A 14,998-nucleotide genomic window follows, 5' to 3' on the forward strand; every position below is an offset into this window, starting at 1 on the left:
TGCTCCCTGATAGTGTTGCATAAATCAAGCTGTTGCATTTTTTTTTTTTTTAAACCAGTTCTGCAAAACTGCCACAGCATATTTCTTGCCATTTGTCTGTTGCAGAGGTGCAGTGCTGTGTTCAGCTTTGCAGAGCTGGTCCCTCTTGGATTCAGAGGCTTTTGCCTTTTGGGTCCAAAGGGAAACAACCAAAAAATGTAGAAAGACTACAACTCTTGTATCAGGACTGATCTCACTGAGAAATGGTTTCCTTTTGTAGGAAAAATAACAAGATTTTCTTTTAAATATAAACCAAATGTAAATATAAACCAAATGGGTCATTTTTGCCTGAGACTATAACATCAGGAACAGTGGTTGTGAATTGCCACCTTGCTCCGCATCCCAGTTGTGCAACACTGCAGGTGAAGTACTGGCAAAACTGTTGGGATTTAAACTACTATCCAGCAATACTTGTTGAAAGTCCTCAACAACCATTATACCTTTAGGACTTCTGATCATTGAGTTGGTGCTGCTTCCTATTTGGCTACCAAAATATTATTTCCTGTAACCACTTTACTGCAGTTTTGTTGGATTTTTTTTTCACTATATAGAATCAGTAGCCTTAAATATTTTTTAAGTCTAAAAGCACTGTTCTTTAATTGGCAAATGCAGCATCTTCAGAATTAAATTCTGCTGTGATGCTCTTGCTGTGCAAAAGTGCAGTCCTAACTCAGTGGTAGAATTTCTTGTAGAGCCAGTGGAAACTGTTCTTGGCTGGCTGTTGTCTTTACTGAATGAATGACCACTTCTGCACAGCAAACAACTTTTGAGTCTGCAAAAACTGCAAGCTGGTTAAATTTCTGACTTGGTTAATGTTCAATTTCTACTGCAATGCAATACCATGGCAAAGATGCTGTTCTTTCAGTCATTAGAGACCATTTTGGTCTGCTTTTTCATATAAATTAATCTAGTTATAGATTCATTGCACAGAATATTCCACTAGAACTAAATAATACCGCTGTACTTACAATATCTTGCTTTGCAGGTTATGTTGAGAGTACTCCAAATGCTCTGCAAACTAGTTCATATCATATGTCTGTGTTAAATATAGCCAAATGCTGAAAGGCTTCTCAGTTTTACATGAAGATCTGAAGGACATGCTATGCATGGCTGCAGATGAGTCTTTGTGTCCTTAACTGTCCAATTCCATTGATACAGTCCATACTAAGAATACTGCTAATGTCAGCTCTAAGTTGTATAGTACTCACACTAGGACTGTGGGCACAGATGCTTCATAAAATGTTCAGGAACATGATAAGTTTCAAGTTAGCACATAACCTTAAGCACTCTAAGTGTATGCTGCCTGGCACATTGTGGTAATGGTTAAAGCCATTTCTACTCTGACCTGCTAGTTGTGGCCTATTGTTAGGAAACAACAAGCTTTTTTTTTCCCCCAAGGTTACATCTGGCATTTTAGCCACCACCCTTGCTATGTGGTGCTGTTTCTGCAGAGTATTTCTGCCTCTTGTACTTGCTGTTTTGTGAAAACTTTGTACTTGTCAGTCAGGAGGAGATTAGCAGCAGTCAGTCTTCACTTAAATATTATTTATTAAATAATCAGGATATTTAAATCCCAAATTAAAAAAAAAACAAAAACCAAAAAAAACCCAACAAAACATCCCCATAAAGCCACCAGCAAAAACACTTTGCCATTTGTCTTGAGAATCCAAGGTGTAATGACTATTCTGCACTGCTTCCCTGTGTACTTGCTTCTCTACTAGATTTGACTTAGCTAGGATGAGAAGAGAAGAACATGGGCCAAGTTAAGATGTTTAACAGCTCTGTAAAAGCAGAGAAACATGTAATGCAGAGTAGGTTGGTGGGAGGATTGACCTGCTAGTTTGGAACAGCTTCTATTTTGACTGAAGTTGGTTTAAAGGCAAACGGGCAGCAAGGGTGCTGATGGCTGAAATTTTGTCAAAGAATGAGAAATTATGATCAAGAGCATATGATGAGAGCCGTCAGGAAAATTGCTGGATGTCTGAAGACTAGCTTGAAACTCAAGGGCACTCTTGAAGAGCACAAACCTTATTTGGTCTATTTAAGCAGATGGAGAAACCTAGCAGGAGTTCACAAAGTGTTTTTGTTCATTTCTGCCTTTCTTCCTACACTGATAATATTTCAGTCTTAGAGGGAAAATTCTTGTGAATAATTCTGGCCCATTGTTTCATAGCTTCAAGATACCAAAATCTATGAATGTACCCTTTAAATGGTAGCAGTGGACAAAATCAGTTCAGCAGAGGGAACAGGAAACAGAGAAGGTGAGCTGATTTGTAATCCCTATCTATTCAAATAACTTGAACACTGATAAGGATTGTTGAACATTGGGCTCTGACAGTCTCAGGCTTGTTTGTGCTTACCTATTCTGTCAAGTCTTTCAAAAAGAAGGATGTGAACCTTGACCTTCCAAGGAAGTGCCACAATAAATGTACTGTTTGTTTTACCAAGTTCCAACTCCTTACTTTCATTTTGACCTGAAAGTTTATCCTTCCTTGAACAGTAACATACACTTTTGCTAAATAATTTAGTTGTGATAAAATAGCAAAAAAAATCCCCAAAGTATCTTTCTGAAAAGGTAACATCTAATTACCACTAAGAAAGAATTTAATGGAATTCTTGCAAGTTCCTAAAGAGGAACAGGCTGAGTATTGATCTTGTGGAAAACCATGCACTGGCTTTGTTTATGTTGGCAATGGATAAACAAATTATAACTAAGTATATAACAGTATATAACTAAGTATATAACAGACCATGTGCACACTGTGCTTTGAAAACCTTGTGAGTGGTCTGACACTTTTAGCAATGAATGCTGTCTTAATGAAGCTGTGAATGAGAGTCTGATTAAGTTCTAAGAGTGTGCTGGACTGTTCAAGCAAGGGGCTTATTGCTATTCTCATCTGCACATTCAAATAGGTAGCATTGGTTTTGTTTGATTATGTGCAGTCTCAGATGATAAAGTACACTTGCTTACTTGCAGTGTGTTAATAGCTGGTGCTTGTCACTGGCTGGTGTGTTAGCTCTGTTATTTACGTGGCAGTTGCTGCAAAACAGGGTGGAGGGAAAGACGTGCATTTGCAGAACTCTCTGGTCTCGGAGATTGCATGTATCTCCAAATCCCCAAAGTACTGGATGTCATTTCTAGACAATGTTATTAAGTATCTTGGTTATCTAAGTAAAGGATGGGCTTTATTTACTTCTTTAAAAAAATCACTGGACCAGTCTTCCACTTCTGAATACAGAGTTCTCCTAAAACTTACCTTACAATAAAATTCAAAAGTTGTCAATTGTTAAAGGAAGAACTGTGTTATCAAGACACTGTATAAATCTGTTGGAGTATCTCTGTGTGTTATGTGCTAACAAATGGTCATAAATTGAAGATGGAGAGAACAGCATAATATCCTTAAAGATAGGGCAACAAGGATGGCTAGAGTTTATAAGTAATAAAATAGATAAGGACTTTTCCTCTTAGGAAAGCAATGACTATGGGCAAGGCAAAAAAAGGTCTAAAAGCCTTTGAAACTTTCCATTGAACCAACACACTGAGGAGTGAATCACTGGAGGCTGTGAGTTTGGGGAAAGCACTAGCATTGCTGTCTCAAACAACCATTTACTCAGTACTAGGACAAACTACTAGGGTTGATGTACTTGTTAGGATCAGCTGTCAAGTTTTGGGGTAGTCTGATGGTAGTGTTACGGTTTGAACATCTTACGGAAAGTCAACACCTCTTGGACAACTTCGGGATGTCTGCTTTCTGCACTAGAACTGCCGTTTTACTTTACTTCTTCCATTAGAGCCAAGATGTAACTGATTAAAATTCATGTTCCTTGTTTACTATAACTTTTATGTTAGGCTGCTGTTTCATTCTTGAAACAGGCTAGCAAATAGCCAAGTAGAAGGCAAAACCTATGGCTTATGCCTTAGGAAGTGATAGTACTCCTTCAGTCAAACATGCCTGTGTGATTGCTTGCAAACGTAACTTGCGCATTATTTCTGCTGTATCAAGTGTCTAACGTGGTTTTTGACTTCTAAAATGTCTTTGACTAAAGTATACAGATATTGTTTAGCTACCCTGTGGGGTGGTTTTGGTTTTGGTTTGGTAGTTTGTTGGGTTTTTTTGTTCTTTTATAATCACCTTCAGAGTACACTCACTGTTGACTGTATTCTGAAGGAAACAATGCCATGAGCATATGAGAACTTAATGTAATTCACTTTAAGGAGTAGATTGTGCTTATAATGTTGTAAATGTTTGTGTGGAGTTGTTGTAGGAGCTTCACTTACCCTTTCTGTAATAGTTTGAATTAGCTTGGCTGTGGACTAGTTTACATTAGAGTGTGACGTTGCTGAGGCGGCACAGAGGACTCTGAAATTTGCAATTCTGGTCAATGCAGCATTACCTGAACCATTGTGTGTTTTCCTAGCGCTTTCTTATGGAACGGCATGTTGGGAGGGATGGCTGGTTGCTGTAGACTCCCTCCCAGATGATGCCATCTCTGCCTTCAGGTGTATATGCTGAAAAAATCATACTTCTGTGATTGTGTTGTGTTCCAGGACGTGCTCAAGTAAACTGGTTGTAGTGTAATGCGTTAACATAATGCTTTGTATGGTTTTTAATTTCAGGGACTGTGGTAATCATGACCATGTAGTACAGTTTTCTGCTGGAATGCTGATGCTGCATTTTGTCTGGTATCAAAGCATGTTCAGTTAATTAGAGCACTTGTAGACTGCCTCCCTGCATGTCTGGGCACACCCTCTCCTTTCTGATTTATTCCCCATCCCATGTCCCCCTTCATACAGGCTTCACAAACATAGCTGATGAGTAAGTGCTCCATGATAATTTGCTTGAAAGAATCAAGTTCCAGATGAAGTACCAGGAAAAGTGTAAATTATAACTGTCTGCATTGTGACACTAACACAAACTGACTTGAATTCGTGTAGTACTTTGTCAGCCTGTGGGTTGAATTATTCATTGTAATTGATCTGGTTTTGATTCCTGTTTAGCTTGCACTGAACAAGTGACTGTCCCCCTGCCCTTTAACAGCACACTCCTGGACACCTCTTGTTGGTTAGTAGAAGTGACAAGATCTTGCTGTGAGCCCAGTTCTGTATGTTCCAGTGTATTTCTCCTGGATCTGGGCCTGTTGGCACCCAGTCCCTCCTCTTTTTAGGAGAATATATTTGCCAAGCTTCTTTCCTTTTTTTTTTTTTTTTTTTCTTTTTTTCCCCCGAGTGGTACTGCTCTTACCCCAAGCTCTTATATCAGTTGAGGAAGGGGAAAACTTAGAGCTCAGGTAGTGAAGGCTTTTTCTCCTTTGTGTAAGCACTTGAGGTACACAACTGAAATTTGGTAGGCTGAGCTTTACTGAAGGCAAAAACAGCTGAACTGTTTTGCACTGCATTGTAGTGTATTGTGGAGGCCAGGCATGCATAATGCTTGATGTAAGACAAAGTCAAAGCAAGTTTATTAGTATTTAGTTTAGAGAATTCCTCAAGTCACACTAGTTGCCAGGAACAGTGTGTTCTTGGTGAGGGCAACCATTGTGTCCGTGCGTCTGCTACTGACCCCTCCCTATGGAGGAGATGCTGGGCTGAGGTTAATTTTTCATTCAGCTTTCTATGGCAAATCTAAAACTAAAGAATTTCTCATCACCAAGAAGTCTTTTCATAAGCTTAATGAACATGCTGTTATATGGAGAGTTACAGAATGTAAATTCTTTAAGGAATAATGTTCATTTAGGTTACAGATTTTTATATACTATAGCTGATCCTTAGGAATACCTCTCTTTTTATGCAGGATGCTTTCAGTACTCTTAAGTGTGGATGTGAAGCTGTATTTGAAGCTGGTCTACTTGTTCGTGAAAGTATTGATTACTATAGTGAACATTTGCTTTAAAAATAATTGAATTAGTAATTTATTTCTATGTGTTCCCTGGTTGTGTGGAAGCCCAGAGCACTGAGTAAACAGACATATATGTACATGTACACCTTGGTATGTGCAACTTTACTGTATTTCCTCATTTCTCTACACAGTATCAAAACTACTTTTATTTTTCTTGGAGCTTCTTCAGCATCAGTTGAATCAAAGTTTACTTAGCTACCTGTGTTGTTTCAACTTTTGGCAGTATTGGCTACATATACTGTAAGGTAATACACCATTCTTTAAATTCTTGGGATTTTAGTCTTGCTAAGTCTTGATATATTAAAGTTGCCTATTTTCTGCAGAAAGAAAGCTCTTGAAAGAGGTAAGACTTCTGGTTTGATCTGAGCTACTGCTGAATCAAAATAGAATCTTAACATGGCTAGGTGAGCAAGCAGTGTTAAGGGCTAGTCTCCAGACAAGTAGAAACAAGTTTTAATGTGTCAAAACAACAGTGAAAGCAAAGTTCGCAAATATTTCTCAGCAGTTGATTCTGTGATTGACTTAAACTAATGGAAAATTATTCACAACAGGTTCTTGCCCTCCCCTCAGGGAAGACTTTTTTGGAAGAACTGTTCAATCTGCCTTAAGTTTCCTAATGGGAGATGAAAGTGAGGGCACTACAATTGTTTATGCTTCTTTAGGGATTGAATAATACTGGGTAGGCAAAAGATCTGGATCAGCCTTGAGGAACCTGGAGATTTTTTAGCTAGAAAAGCCATTTCATCTTGGGGGTGGGAGGGGGCCAGAGGAGGGTGTGGTGTCTGATCTCAGTAGCTTTTGTTTCGTTGTTTCATGATCTTTTTACCCTCAATCTGAGTCAGATGTTCAAAGTACTGTGCGAAGACCAGATTGTGGGCCAGAAGCCACTCTGTGAGCAGACAAATTCTTGCAGTTCTAGAACAGTCTTCCTTTGGGTGCTGCTTTTGCACTCAAAACTGTTTATGGGCCCTGCAGCTTTATACTTTTCATTGGTATGATAAAGGATTTATTTTGAATGTAGTTACTTAAGCTGTGCTTCCAGCTGAAGAAAGTAAGGCTTAAGGAAAAAAGTGAATTTTGAATAATGAACAAAGTAACTTACCTTTCACTAGTTAGTGTGTTGGCTTCATTTTACACTTTCCAGAGTATTTGTGGATAAGAGTTTTTCTTTCTCCTGTTGTGGTTTCCAGGATGGCTTATATGGTTTCTGTGAGGATTTAAACTTATTTGTTAAAGAACAAATCAAGAGTTGCTTCTCTTCTCAGAACAAACTTGTTTCCCAAGGCAGTCTTTGATTCCTCTACAAAAATATGATCACAGAATTATTCTTCAATGTGCTTAATCAACATTGTTATACCAGAAATCCCTTACTATCTTTTCTAATCTTGTAACAACCGTCTTGTTATATTGCATCCATTATTGTCACCATAGTTGAAACAGTCAAATAATTTCAGACTTTAATATAATTCTTATGTGGATTATGAGTTATTCTGCCCACCATACCTACTTAATCCTGATGTACATGTCCTGCTGCACCAAATTTCAAATATGTTATTACATCAGTATCCTTGTTTTAGGACACGCCACTCTGATGTCTGCATTTTTATTAAACACCACAGACCTGTTTGCTCATTGTTTTTGATGACAAGTGTCCTCCTTCCTGCTCCTTTGATTGGAGAGTGTAATCTGTCATTCCAGACCTGTGAAGGTGTTCAGCAGTTGTTCTTTTTCTTCAGTTGGGAAGCTGACCTTTGTCCATGAATGCATCTTCAGCCAGATTGCCATGTCAGATCCAGTGAGCTTCTTCCCACCTGTTCAGGTTTTATTGCTCTGAAAGTGAGCCACCTTCTGGCAGATTCCCCACCCACTGCAACCATATCTTATAAATCTGAAGTTCTTCCTACATCTGGTCTCGTTTCTGGTACTAGGAGCCTTTCATACAGAGTGCTACAGAGGTCATCCAGCTGCTTTGGACAGTTTGGTCTTCTGTCTCATTCATGTCCTTGTGGTTTTGGTAACTTGGGTGCAGTCTTAGCACTTGTTAGGAACTTGTCACTATATGTTGCAAGGGCACTTCTTTACTGATTTTTGTTTGTGCATCTCCACCCCATGTGTGGTCAGTTGTTCTCCATCATCTCTCCATGTCAATCCTGCCCCTTCGCCTTTCCATAGGGTTTTGGGTGACGATATAGGGCTCTGCTCTGCTGAGAGGTCACTGGCATTGTTTCCTCATTTGGCTAATCTCGTGTCATCTTTATAGAAGATGGAGGCAGTTCACTGGTATGGAATTGCTCTCCATTGACTCTAGAGGGGTCCCACATGCATCTACCAGTTGGCTGCCCCAGCAGCGTGGGGGCAGTGTACTGCTGTAGCCCCAGAGCTGATTACAAACCTCCCTCTCCTCTCTTTATTTCCACTCAGATGTCTTAAACAGCTCTTTGAAAATCTTCAGCTGCCGCTGCTATGCATTGCTGCCCCAAAGGGCAGGAAAAAGACCTTCGGTGCAGAGAAAAACCACTCTCTGGGGTTGTTACTGCTCTGCATCAAGGGATGAGGGCTGAAATTTTTCTTCGCTGGGATTCTGAGTATTGCTTGTATGTTGCTGCTCTGATGTCTGAAGACTAGGAGCTTAGGAATGCTTACCATCTTAAAATCTTGGTTTGGCTTATTTTTTAAAATTTCTTTTTAATTCCAGAACATTTGAATCTTCTTGGGAAACATGGAAACAAAGAACCACTTTTTAAATATCTTTCAGGACAATTGACACATTCCAGGGAAAAGCAGTTGGGTTTTTTTTTTCTGCAAAGTTCAGAAGAATCTGCATTCTCTGGGATTTTAAAGAAGTATAAAATGAAAACGGTTTAAAATTTAGCTTTCAAAATGAATGTTGGGAAGTCCGATGACAAAGTAAAGAATGGCTTGAAATCTTCCTTACTTATAAGGGATGAAAATGGGAATAACTATGCATGTGACAGAGCTACACCTTCCTCAGAGACTTGTGCCACCAAGATACACAGTAATTCAACTGACCGAAATATAGTCGCTGAGCATGAAGGTGATGCCATTTTTGAAAATAAGGGTGACTTCAGAAGTCTTTTAAAACAGCAGTGTATTGAAGTACTTGATCTGCAGAAGACACCTGGGAAATACAACTGCACAGGAGCTCCATTGGGAGATACGGATGCTGTATGCAGGTCTTCTGTGACTGAACAGACCTGTGTGTGTCCTTTGAACTGTGGCTTGGAAGCAACAACAAACTTACTGAAAGGTGACTTTGCTATGGCAAAAATGCAAAGTCAGAGTATCAAACACTCAGTGCCTTACAGTCAGACTGACTCTAAGTCTGTACAAAGTCCTCCTGCTACAGAGCAGAACATACAGTCCCTGAAAAATGACAGGGCATGCTGCCAGCTGGGCACACTGGATGCTACTAATGTTACAGGTGGAACTCTGGGAACTGATCGAAATGTTGACATGCATCTGGGGGAAGCATTCATCTCTTCTGAAGTATGTATCAGAGAGAAATTTGATAGAACCAGCTCAGAAAGAACCCCTAATTTCAGCTCTGCGGGTGTTGAACAATATCAAAAAAACAGTATCAAGACTGATAAAGAATCACAGGAAACAGAAGCAAATGTAGAACTACCTGCTGGATGTATAGATCCTTATAAGCGAGGTGCATTATCACCATGCATTAATATTAATGAGGATGAGCAAGTGAAATCCTTGCAGATTACTCCTGACCATGATGGAACTGGGAATTCCAATGCTAAAACATGCATGGATGGTCTTGTAAATAGTGTGCACCTTCTCCCAGTAGATCAAATGGATGTAGAACAAGTATCAAACAAAACTAGTGAACCCTTAACCAAAGAACAAAGTATCTCTGGAAATGCTGCTCCTCAGGATATGCACAACATCCCTTCTGTATCTTACAGAGTACCAAAATTAAAGAATACTGTTATGCCTGAGCTGAAATGCGAAGCAACTTTTGTGGTCTTCAGTCCAACAGCTGATGAAAGCGATTTGTTTCTATGTACTTCAACTCCTAAAGAGCAATCAAAAAATAGAACTTTTTCTGCTTCAGCTTTGGAAGAACTTCGAGGCAAGTCTTCTAGACTAAGACCAAGTGAAGCTTTTGTAGGAGGGCGTAACAAAAGGTCTGGGCTCAAAGCTAGTTCAGATCAAACTGCAAGAAAACCAGTGGGCAGGACTTCTATTGCATCAACAATAACCAAAGCAAAGAAATCAGAGATTGTTAGTTTTCCCAAACCTAATTTTAAAAATGTTAAGCCAAAGGTTGTGTCTAGACCTGTGCTACAGCCAAGAGACAGTGCAGCATTAAAACAGTCTCCCCAGTCCCATCAACTATCATCTGTCTCCTCACCTTCACGGGTTGGTTCCCCAAGGCAGTTGTCCTCCTCTATAAAAGTGCAGAAAAAACCAGTAGATCTAGCTAAAGATATTAAGGTGGAATTGCCTGTAAATAAGCCCCATAAGCTACACGTTAACAAACGCCTCTCCGCTAGCCAAGTCGTACATGCCACGACACATCCCAGAAATGCTTCCCACAAGGCTTCAAAAACACCTGCGTTAAAACAAAGTCTGCAAGACATTGACAAAGCAAGCACTACCCATTCGGCGTGCTCCTTGGTTTCTGCTGTGCTTCCAGCATCTGGAGAGAACTCGAAAGAGATGCTAAATGAAAGTTCAAGCTCCTTAATGATACCTTGTGCTCAAAACATCGACCTGACCAAAGGGGAAAAAGAGCAAAGCAGCAACACGGGAGTCCTGGAAGCAACATTAGCAAAAGACATGGCAAATGAAACATTTGATATGCACTCTGTTCCTTTGGTAAGTTTTTTTGCTTTTATACTTACTTGTATGTTTTTTACATTTGCAAAAAGGAAATTCATTTTTGCACAGTGTGGTAATTGTGGAATGGGTTTGGTGTCTACAAATGTTGCTGTAGTGTTGATTTCTGAGTGGAGTCTCTCCCTAGTACAGACAGTGAAAAAGTGTTGTTTTACAGATTGGTTGCAGTTGGCCTCAACTACAATTTAGTGTATCCACTTTTGTCTTATTCCATAATACAAAATTTTTTTAGTAAAGTCTTTTAAAGACAATACCGTTTCTAAGATGTCTAATAAAAGCAACCAAATCTTAATTTAGTCAACCTCATAAAATTGCCTAGCATCACTTCATGAGGTTTTCTAAATACAGATTTTAATATACATTTTTTCAAGATAATTCTAGTGGTGCTGTAACTTTAAATAGACATTAGAGGTAAATTGCTGGTTTCAGTATTTTCTTTCAAAATCTGCTTTAGAACTAAAGTAGACTTTTTAAAATTAGTTATGTAAATGTTGTGCACGTATTAACAGTAACATTAAGTCACAGAAAACCTGACGACCAATAAGTTGGTGAAACATTTTATTTTTAACATCTTAATTTCACTGTCTGCTTTGTATAATTTAGGAGTTTATTTGTTTAAAGTAGAGCTGGGACTCATTAGAATAGTTAGGAGTAGTCAGGAAATATTTCTCATGCAGAGGGCATATACCTGGTTTTAGGCAGTCAGCCAGCTGGAAGGTGCAAACTTCCTGGCCGGGAGGTATGCATGTGCTGGTTGGTTGGGAAATATTTTGGGATGAGTCAGCTGCCTGTCAGGAGAAACGTGCTGCTTTCAAATACACTGAAAGAAGGTTAAAAGAAAAGGAACAGTGGGAAAGAAGGGAAGAGTGTTGGGGTTGGGTTGACCAGGATTTCAGGAGCTGTGGTAGGGACACAGAATTGGAGTCTTGGTGCTATATAGAGTCTCTCGTGTTGCTGGCTTGTGGGTTCAACAGCTTACGTTAAATTGGTGAAATGGGAGCAGCAGCTGTTGCTGCTAAAACTGCCATTGTCTGAATTTTTGACAGGCTCTACTAATTTGCCAGAAACATTTCAGTAAAGCTCACTATATGGGGGAAGCTACTTAGAACATTTTTGAAACATTGCACAAGAAATTATTAAGTAATATATTTATTAGAATAATAATTTAACTTGAAAGCAAGGATGGTCTTTTAATTCTGAAGTGTTTAAGAGTTTGGGTTCTTTATCAGTCCTTAGTTTTGGTATCAAGGGTTGGAGAGAATGCTTTTAATTCATCCCATTGCCAAAATGGAAATCTTTGTGATTTTAATTATTCTGCTTGTACCTGGAGAAAAAATAGAGACATTTCTATAAAATGTGCAGTAGACAAATCAGCTGGATTAAATTTAAGAAGTGGTCTTCTGAAAAGTATAGATTAACATCTGAAAATGAAGATGAGGATTGGAGTCCAAAGTGGAAAGTGTGGTACTCCAACCGAATTGCAGCTTGAGTCACAGAAAAGTACATGAAGAGCTGAACTGTAGTGTGTGTCTTCATAGGCTAGACAGGAGTGGCTGTGAACTAATGCCTGTATAAACTGGAGGAAGAATTCTGAAACATGGATGTTTCACACATACCAACCAGTTATTTTAAAGCTGTCCTGGGGTCCACTCCTGCACTTGTGTTTTATCTATGGCACCTCAATGTGAAGGAGTTTAAGCTGTTCTGACATAAGACCTAGACCGGGAAACTATTACAAGGGCTGTGACATTTCAGGTAGTACAGGACAACTAAATTCTCAGGGCATTAACATGTGTACTTTGTTGGTTAAGATCTTGAGATTAGGTGTAGTCATGTAATTGAGTGGCTTAATTAGAGTTCGGGGAGGAAGAGGAAGAAATTCTGATATAAAATGACCTCTGTAACCTCTTTTTAGTGTGTTGGTCATTACTGGTGATTAGCTTCAAACTAATAGGTTTGTGTTGCTGGAGGCCATTCAGGAGATGGTTCTTGAGGTTCTGAACTGCAGATGTGGACAATGGGATAAAGACTAAGCGTGTTTCCTACTTAGTGGTCAGTATTTCATTACAGATGCTGCAAAGGGAGATCTTTCGTTTCTCACAGTGGTGGTGTGCAGGTTGTATTGTTGGCTTTTTGGTTTCTGTTTTTTTCTTAAAACAGATGCCTTCTGTGAAAGATGGGACAACACAAGGGAAAAACACACCAAAGAAAGACCCAGTCCCACTACGAAGTGTATTAACTCCCAAGGTCAAAATGGTGCCATCCGTGTCGACCTTGAAGAGAGGATGTGAAAATAAAGCTATCAGCACTATTAAAACACCTTCTCACAAAGAACCTCTTCTATCATCAAGCTCTGGTAAGAGAATTTTTCACTGGAATATTACCACTAACCTTAATTTTAAGAAACTGGTTATTGTACTTAATGTGCTTTCTGACACAGCTTTTAGGGTGGTACAGAGCTGTATTTCAGTGCTAAATACAATTCTGTCTAAATTGTAAATTGCTAATACAGGGGAAAAAAAAAAAAGGCAGATTAAAACTCATAGTTTTAAAATCTTAGCTTGAAAGGAGTGTGTTTAGGAGTGTATGGGGCTGTTAGAAAAATCAATATGAAATATTATTTATATTTGATCATATAACAGTATTTTGCGAATGTACATCTAAAATTACTTGAAAGAGGAGAAAATAGAGTGCACAGGTACAATGCTCTTGTGATAAGCAACTCTATGCTATCCCAATGGGAATGAGCCCTTATTTCAGGACATATTTTGTTCAACCTAATTTTGGTACAGCTCTGTAGTTTCTAGAAAGGGGAGGACATAATTGAAGGTGAGACTACTGCTTGAGCTGCTAATTAAACTCAGACTGGTTAATAGCAAGGGCAGGCATGAATCTCTCATCTAGTCTGTAGGCTGCTGTTCAAAACCCATGACTGGAAACTAGATTCTGTAACTGTATTATAGAGATTCAGAAGTGCTCTGGTAGTTTATGTGCTGGGCTTTTTAACCAAGTGTGGCAATCTAACTAGTTGCAAAGGTAGCCTGAGTATGAATGACTACACTACTATGCACTGTAATTTGGCAAGTACACACCCAGCTATACCCAGTAAAACCTGTTTGGTTTTTTTTTTCTTTTTTAACCCACTCAATCTAAGATTATAAAACAGTAAAAAATAGTCCTCTTAATTGTATACAGGTGGTGAAGTGTGATAAAATCTGTATTCCTTTATGGGATGAGTCCCTTGAAGAAAGTGGATATAGGCTATTCTCCCACTTGAGGCTTGCTCATGTGAGACACTTGCTCAGTGAACCAGGCACCAACCTGTAGGCTGCCATTTTCTTGGAGAACTCATCACCTCTCTAAATACCAACCTAGAGCTTTCCTGTCTGTAATTATGGCCTTAGAAGCAGCAAGATGGATATAGATAAAGAGTTTTCCTTTAGTTTATTAATCCAGATTAGATTTATGATACTGTCACTAGAAATAAGTGTAAGCAAAGCTGAGTTATAGGACTAACTTCTTCCCTTCAGCAAAAAAAAATTTAGATGTACTTTCAGAAGAAATAGAAGTCATTTCCTGTTGAAAATAGAAATATTTACTCCCCAGATTTTTTTTAAACTAAACCTGTCACTCCTTAAATAATTCATGTATGTTGAAATTATTGTCGTCAGTTGAATATTTCCCAAATTTTTCCTGTTGGAAAAAGGCTGCTTAAACTAAAAGCATGAAGCAGCACTTCAACATTTCAAACATGTGGTGTTATGTGATAAGACTGGAACTTTAATGCTGCCCATGAGAAGAAATTTGTTTCCTCTGTGCTCTTTCCCCAAGTCCCCTTTTCCTAGCTCATATTATCCTTCATCTTGCTTATGCAGTGTTTTGGTGCTATAAGGTAGGATTTGATGCATTCAACTGTATCAGGTTAACTTCCCCACCCCTTAAAAAGGAAATTTTTAAACATGTGTCCTTGCTTCCTGGTAAACCTTGTACTGATGCAAATCAGAGGATGGGATTACAGTGTGGGATATGGGGCAAAGTAGGAGTTATTTGGGATTGCTGCTAAACCCCCACAGCATTATGCAACCACACCTTTCAGGTAAAGCCCTATCTACTGCTGCTTACCCCTTCTGTTTTTAACATTTTTGAAGTAAAACTGTACATACACTTTTTGTGACCAAGTGGCAGTT

At 38.9% G+C, this 14,998-nt stretch overlaps 1 protein-coding gene across 8 annotated transcripts in view; it reads left to right on the plus strand.

The window, feature by feature from the left end:
* The window catches only part of MTUS1 (microtubule associated scaffold protein 1), a 121,785-nt gene that overhangs the window by 24,924 nt on the left and 81,863 nt on the right, over positions 1-14,998 (plus strand). For all 8 annotated transcript variants that reach the window (XM_082282122.1, XM_082282124.1, XM_082282123.1 and 5 more), the window contains 2 exons: positions 8,632-10,790; positions 12,972-13,167. In XM_082282122.1, the coding sequence (XP_082138248.1) occupies positions 8,817-10,790; positions 12,972-13,167 (2,170 nt within the window). In that variant the 5' untranslated portion in view covers positions 8,632-8,816. The remainder of the gene's footprint in view (positions 1-8,631; positions 10,791-12,971; positions 13,168-14,998) is intronic.

Source organism: Coloeus monedula, assembly GCF_965178545.1.
Source record: "Coloeus monedula genome assembly, chromosome: 5".
In the NCBI taxonomy this organism is placed as follows: Eukaryota; Metazoa; Chordata; class Aves; order Passeriformes; family Corvidae; genus Coloeus; species Coloeus monedula.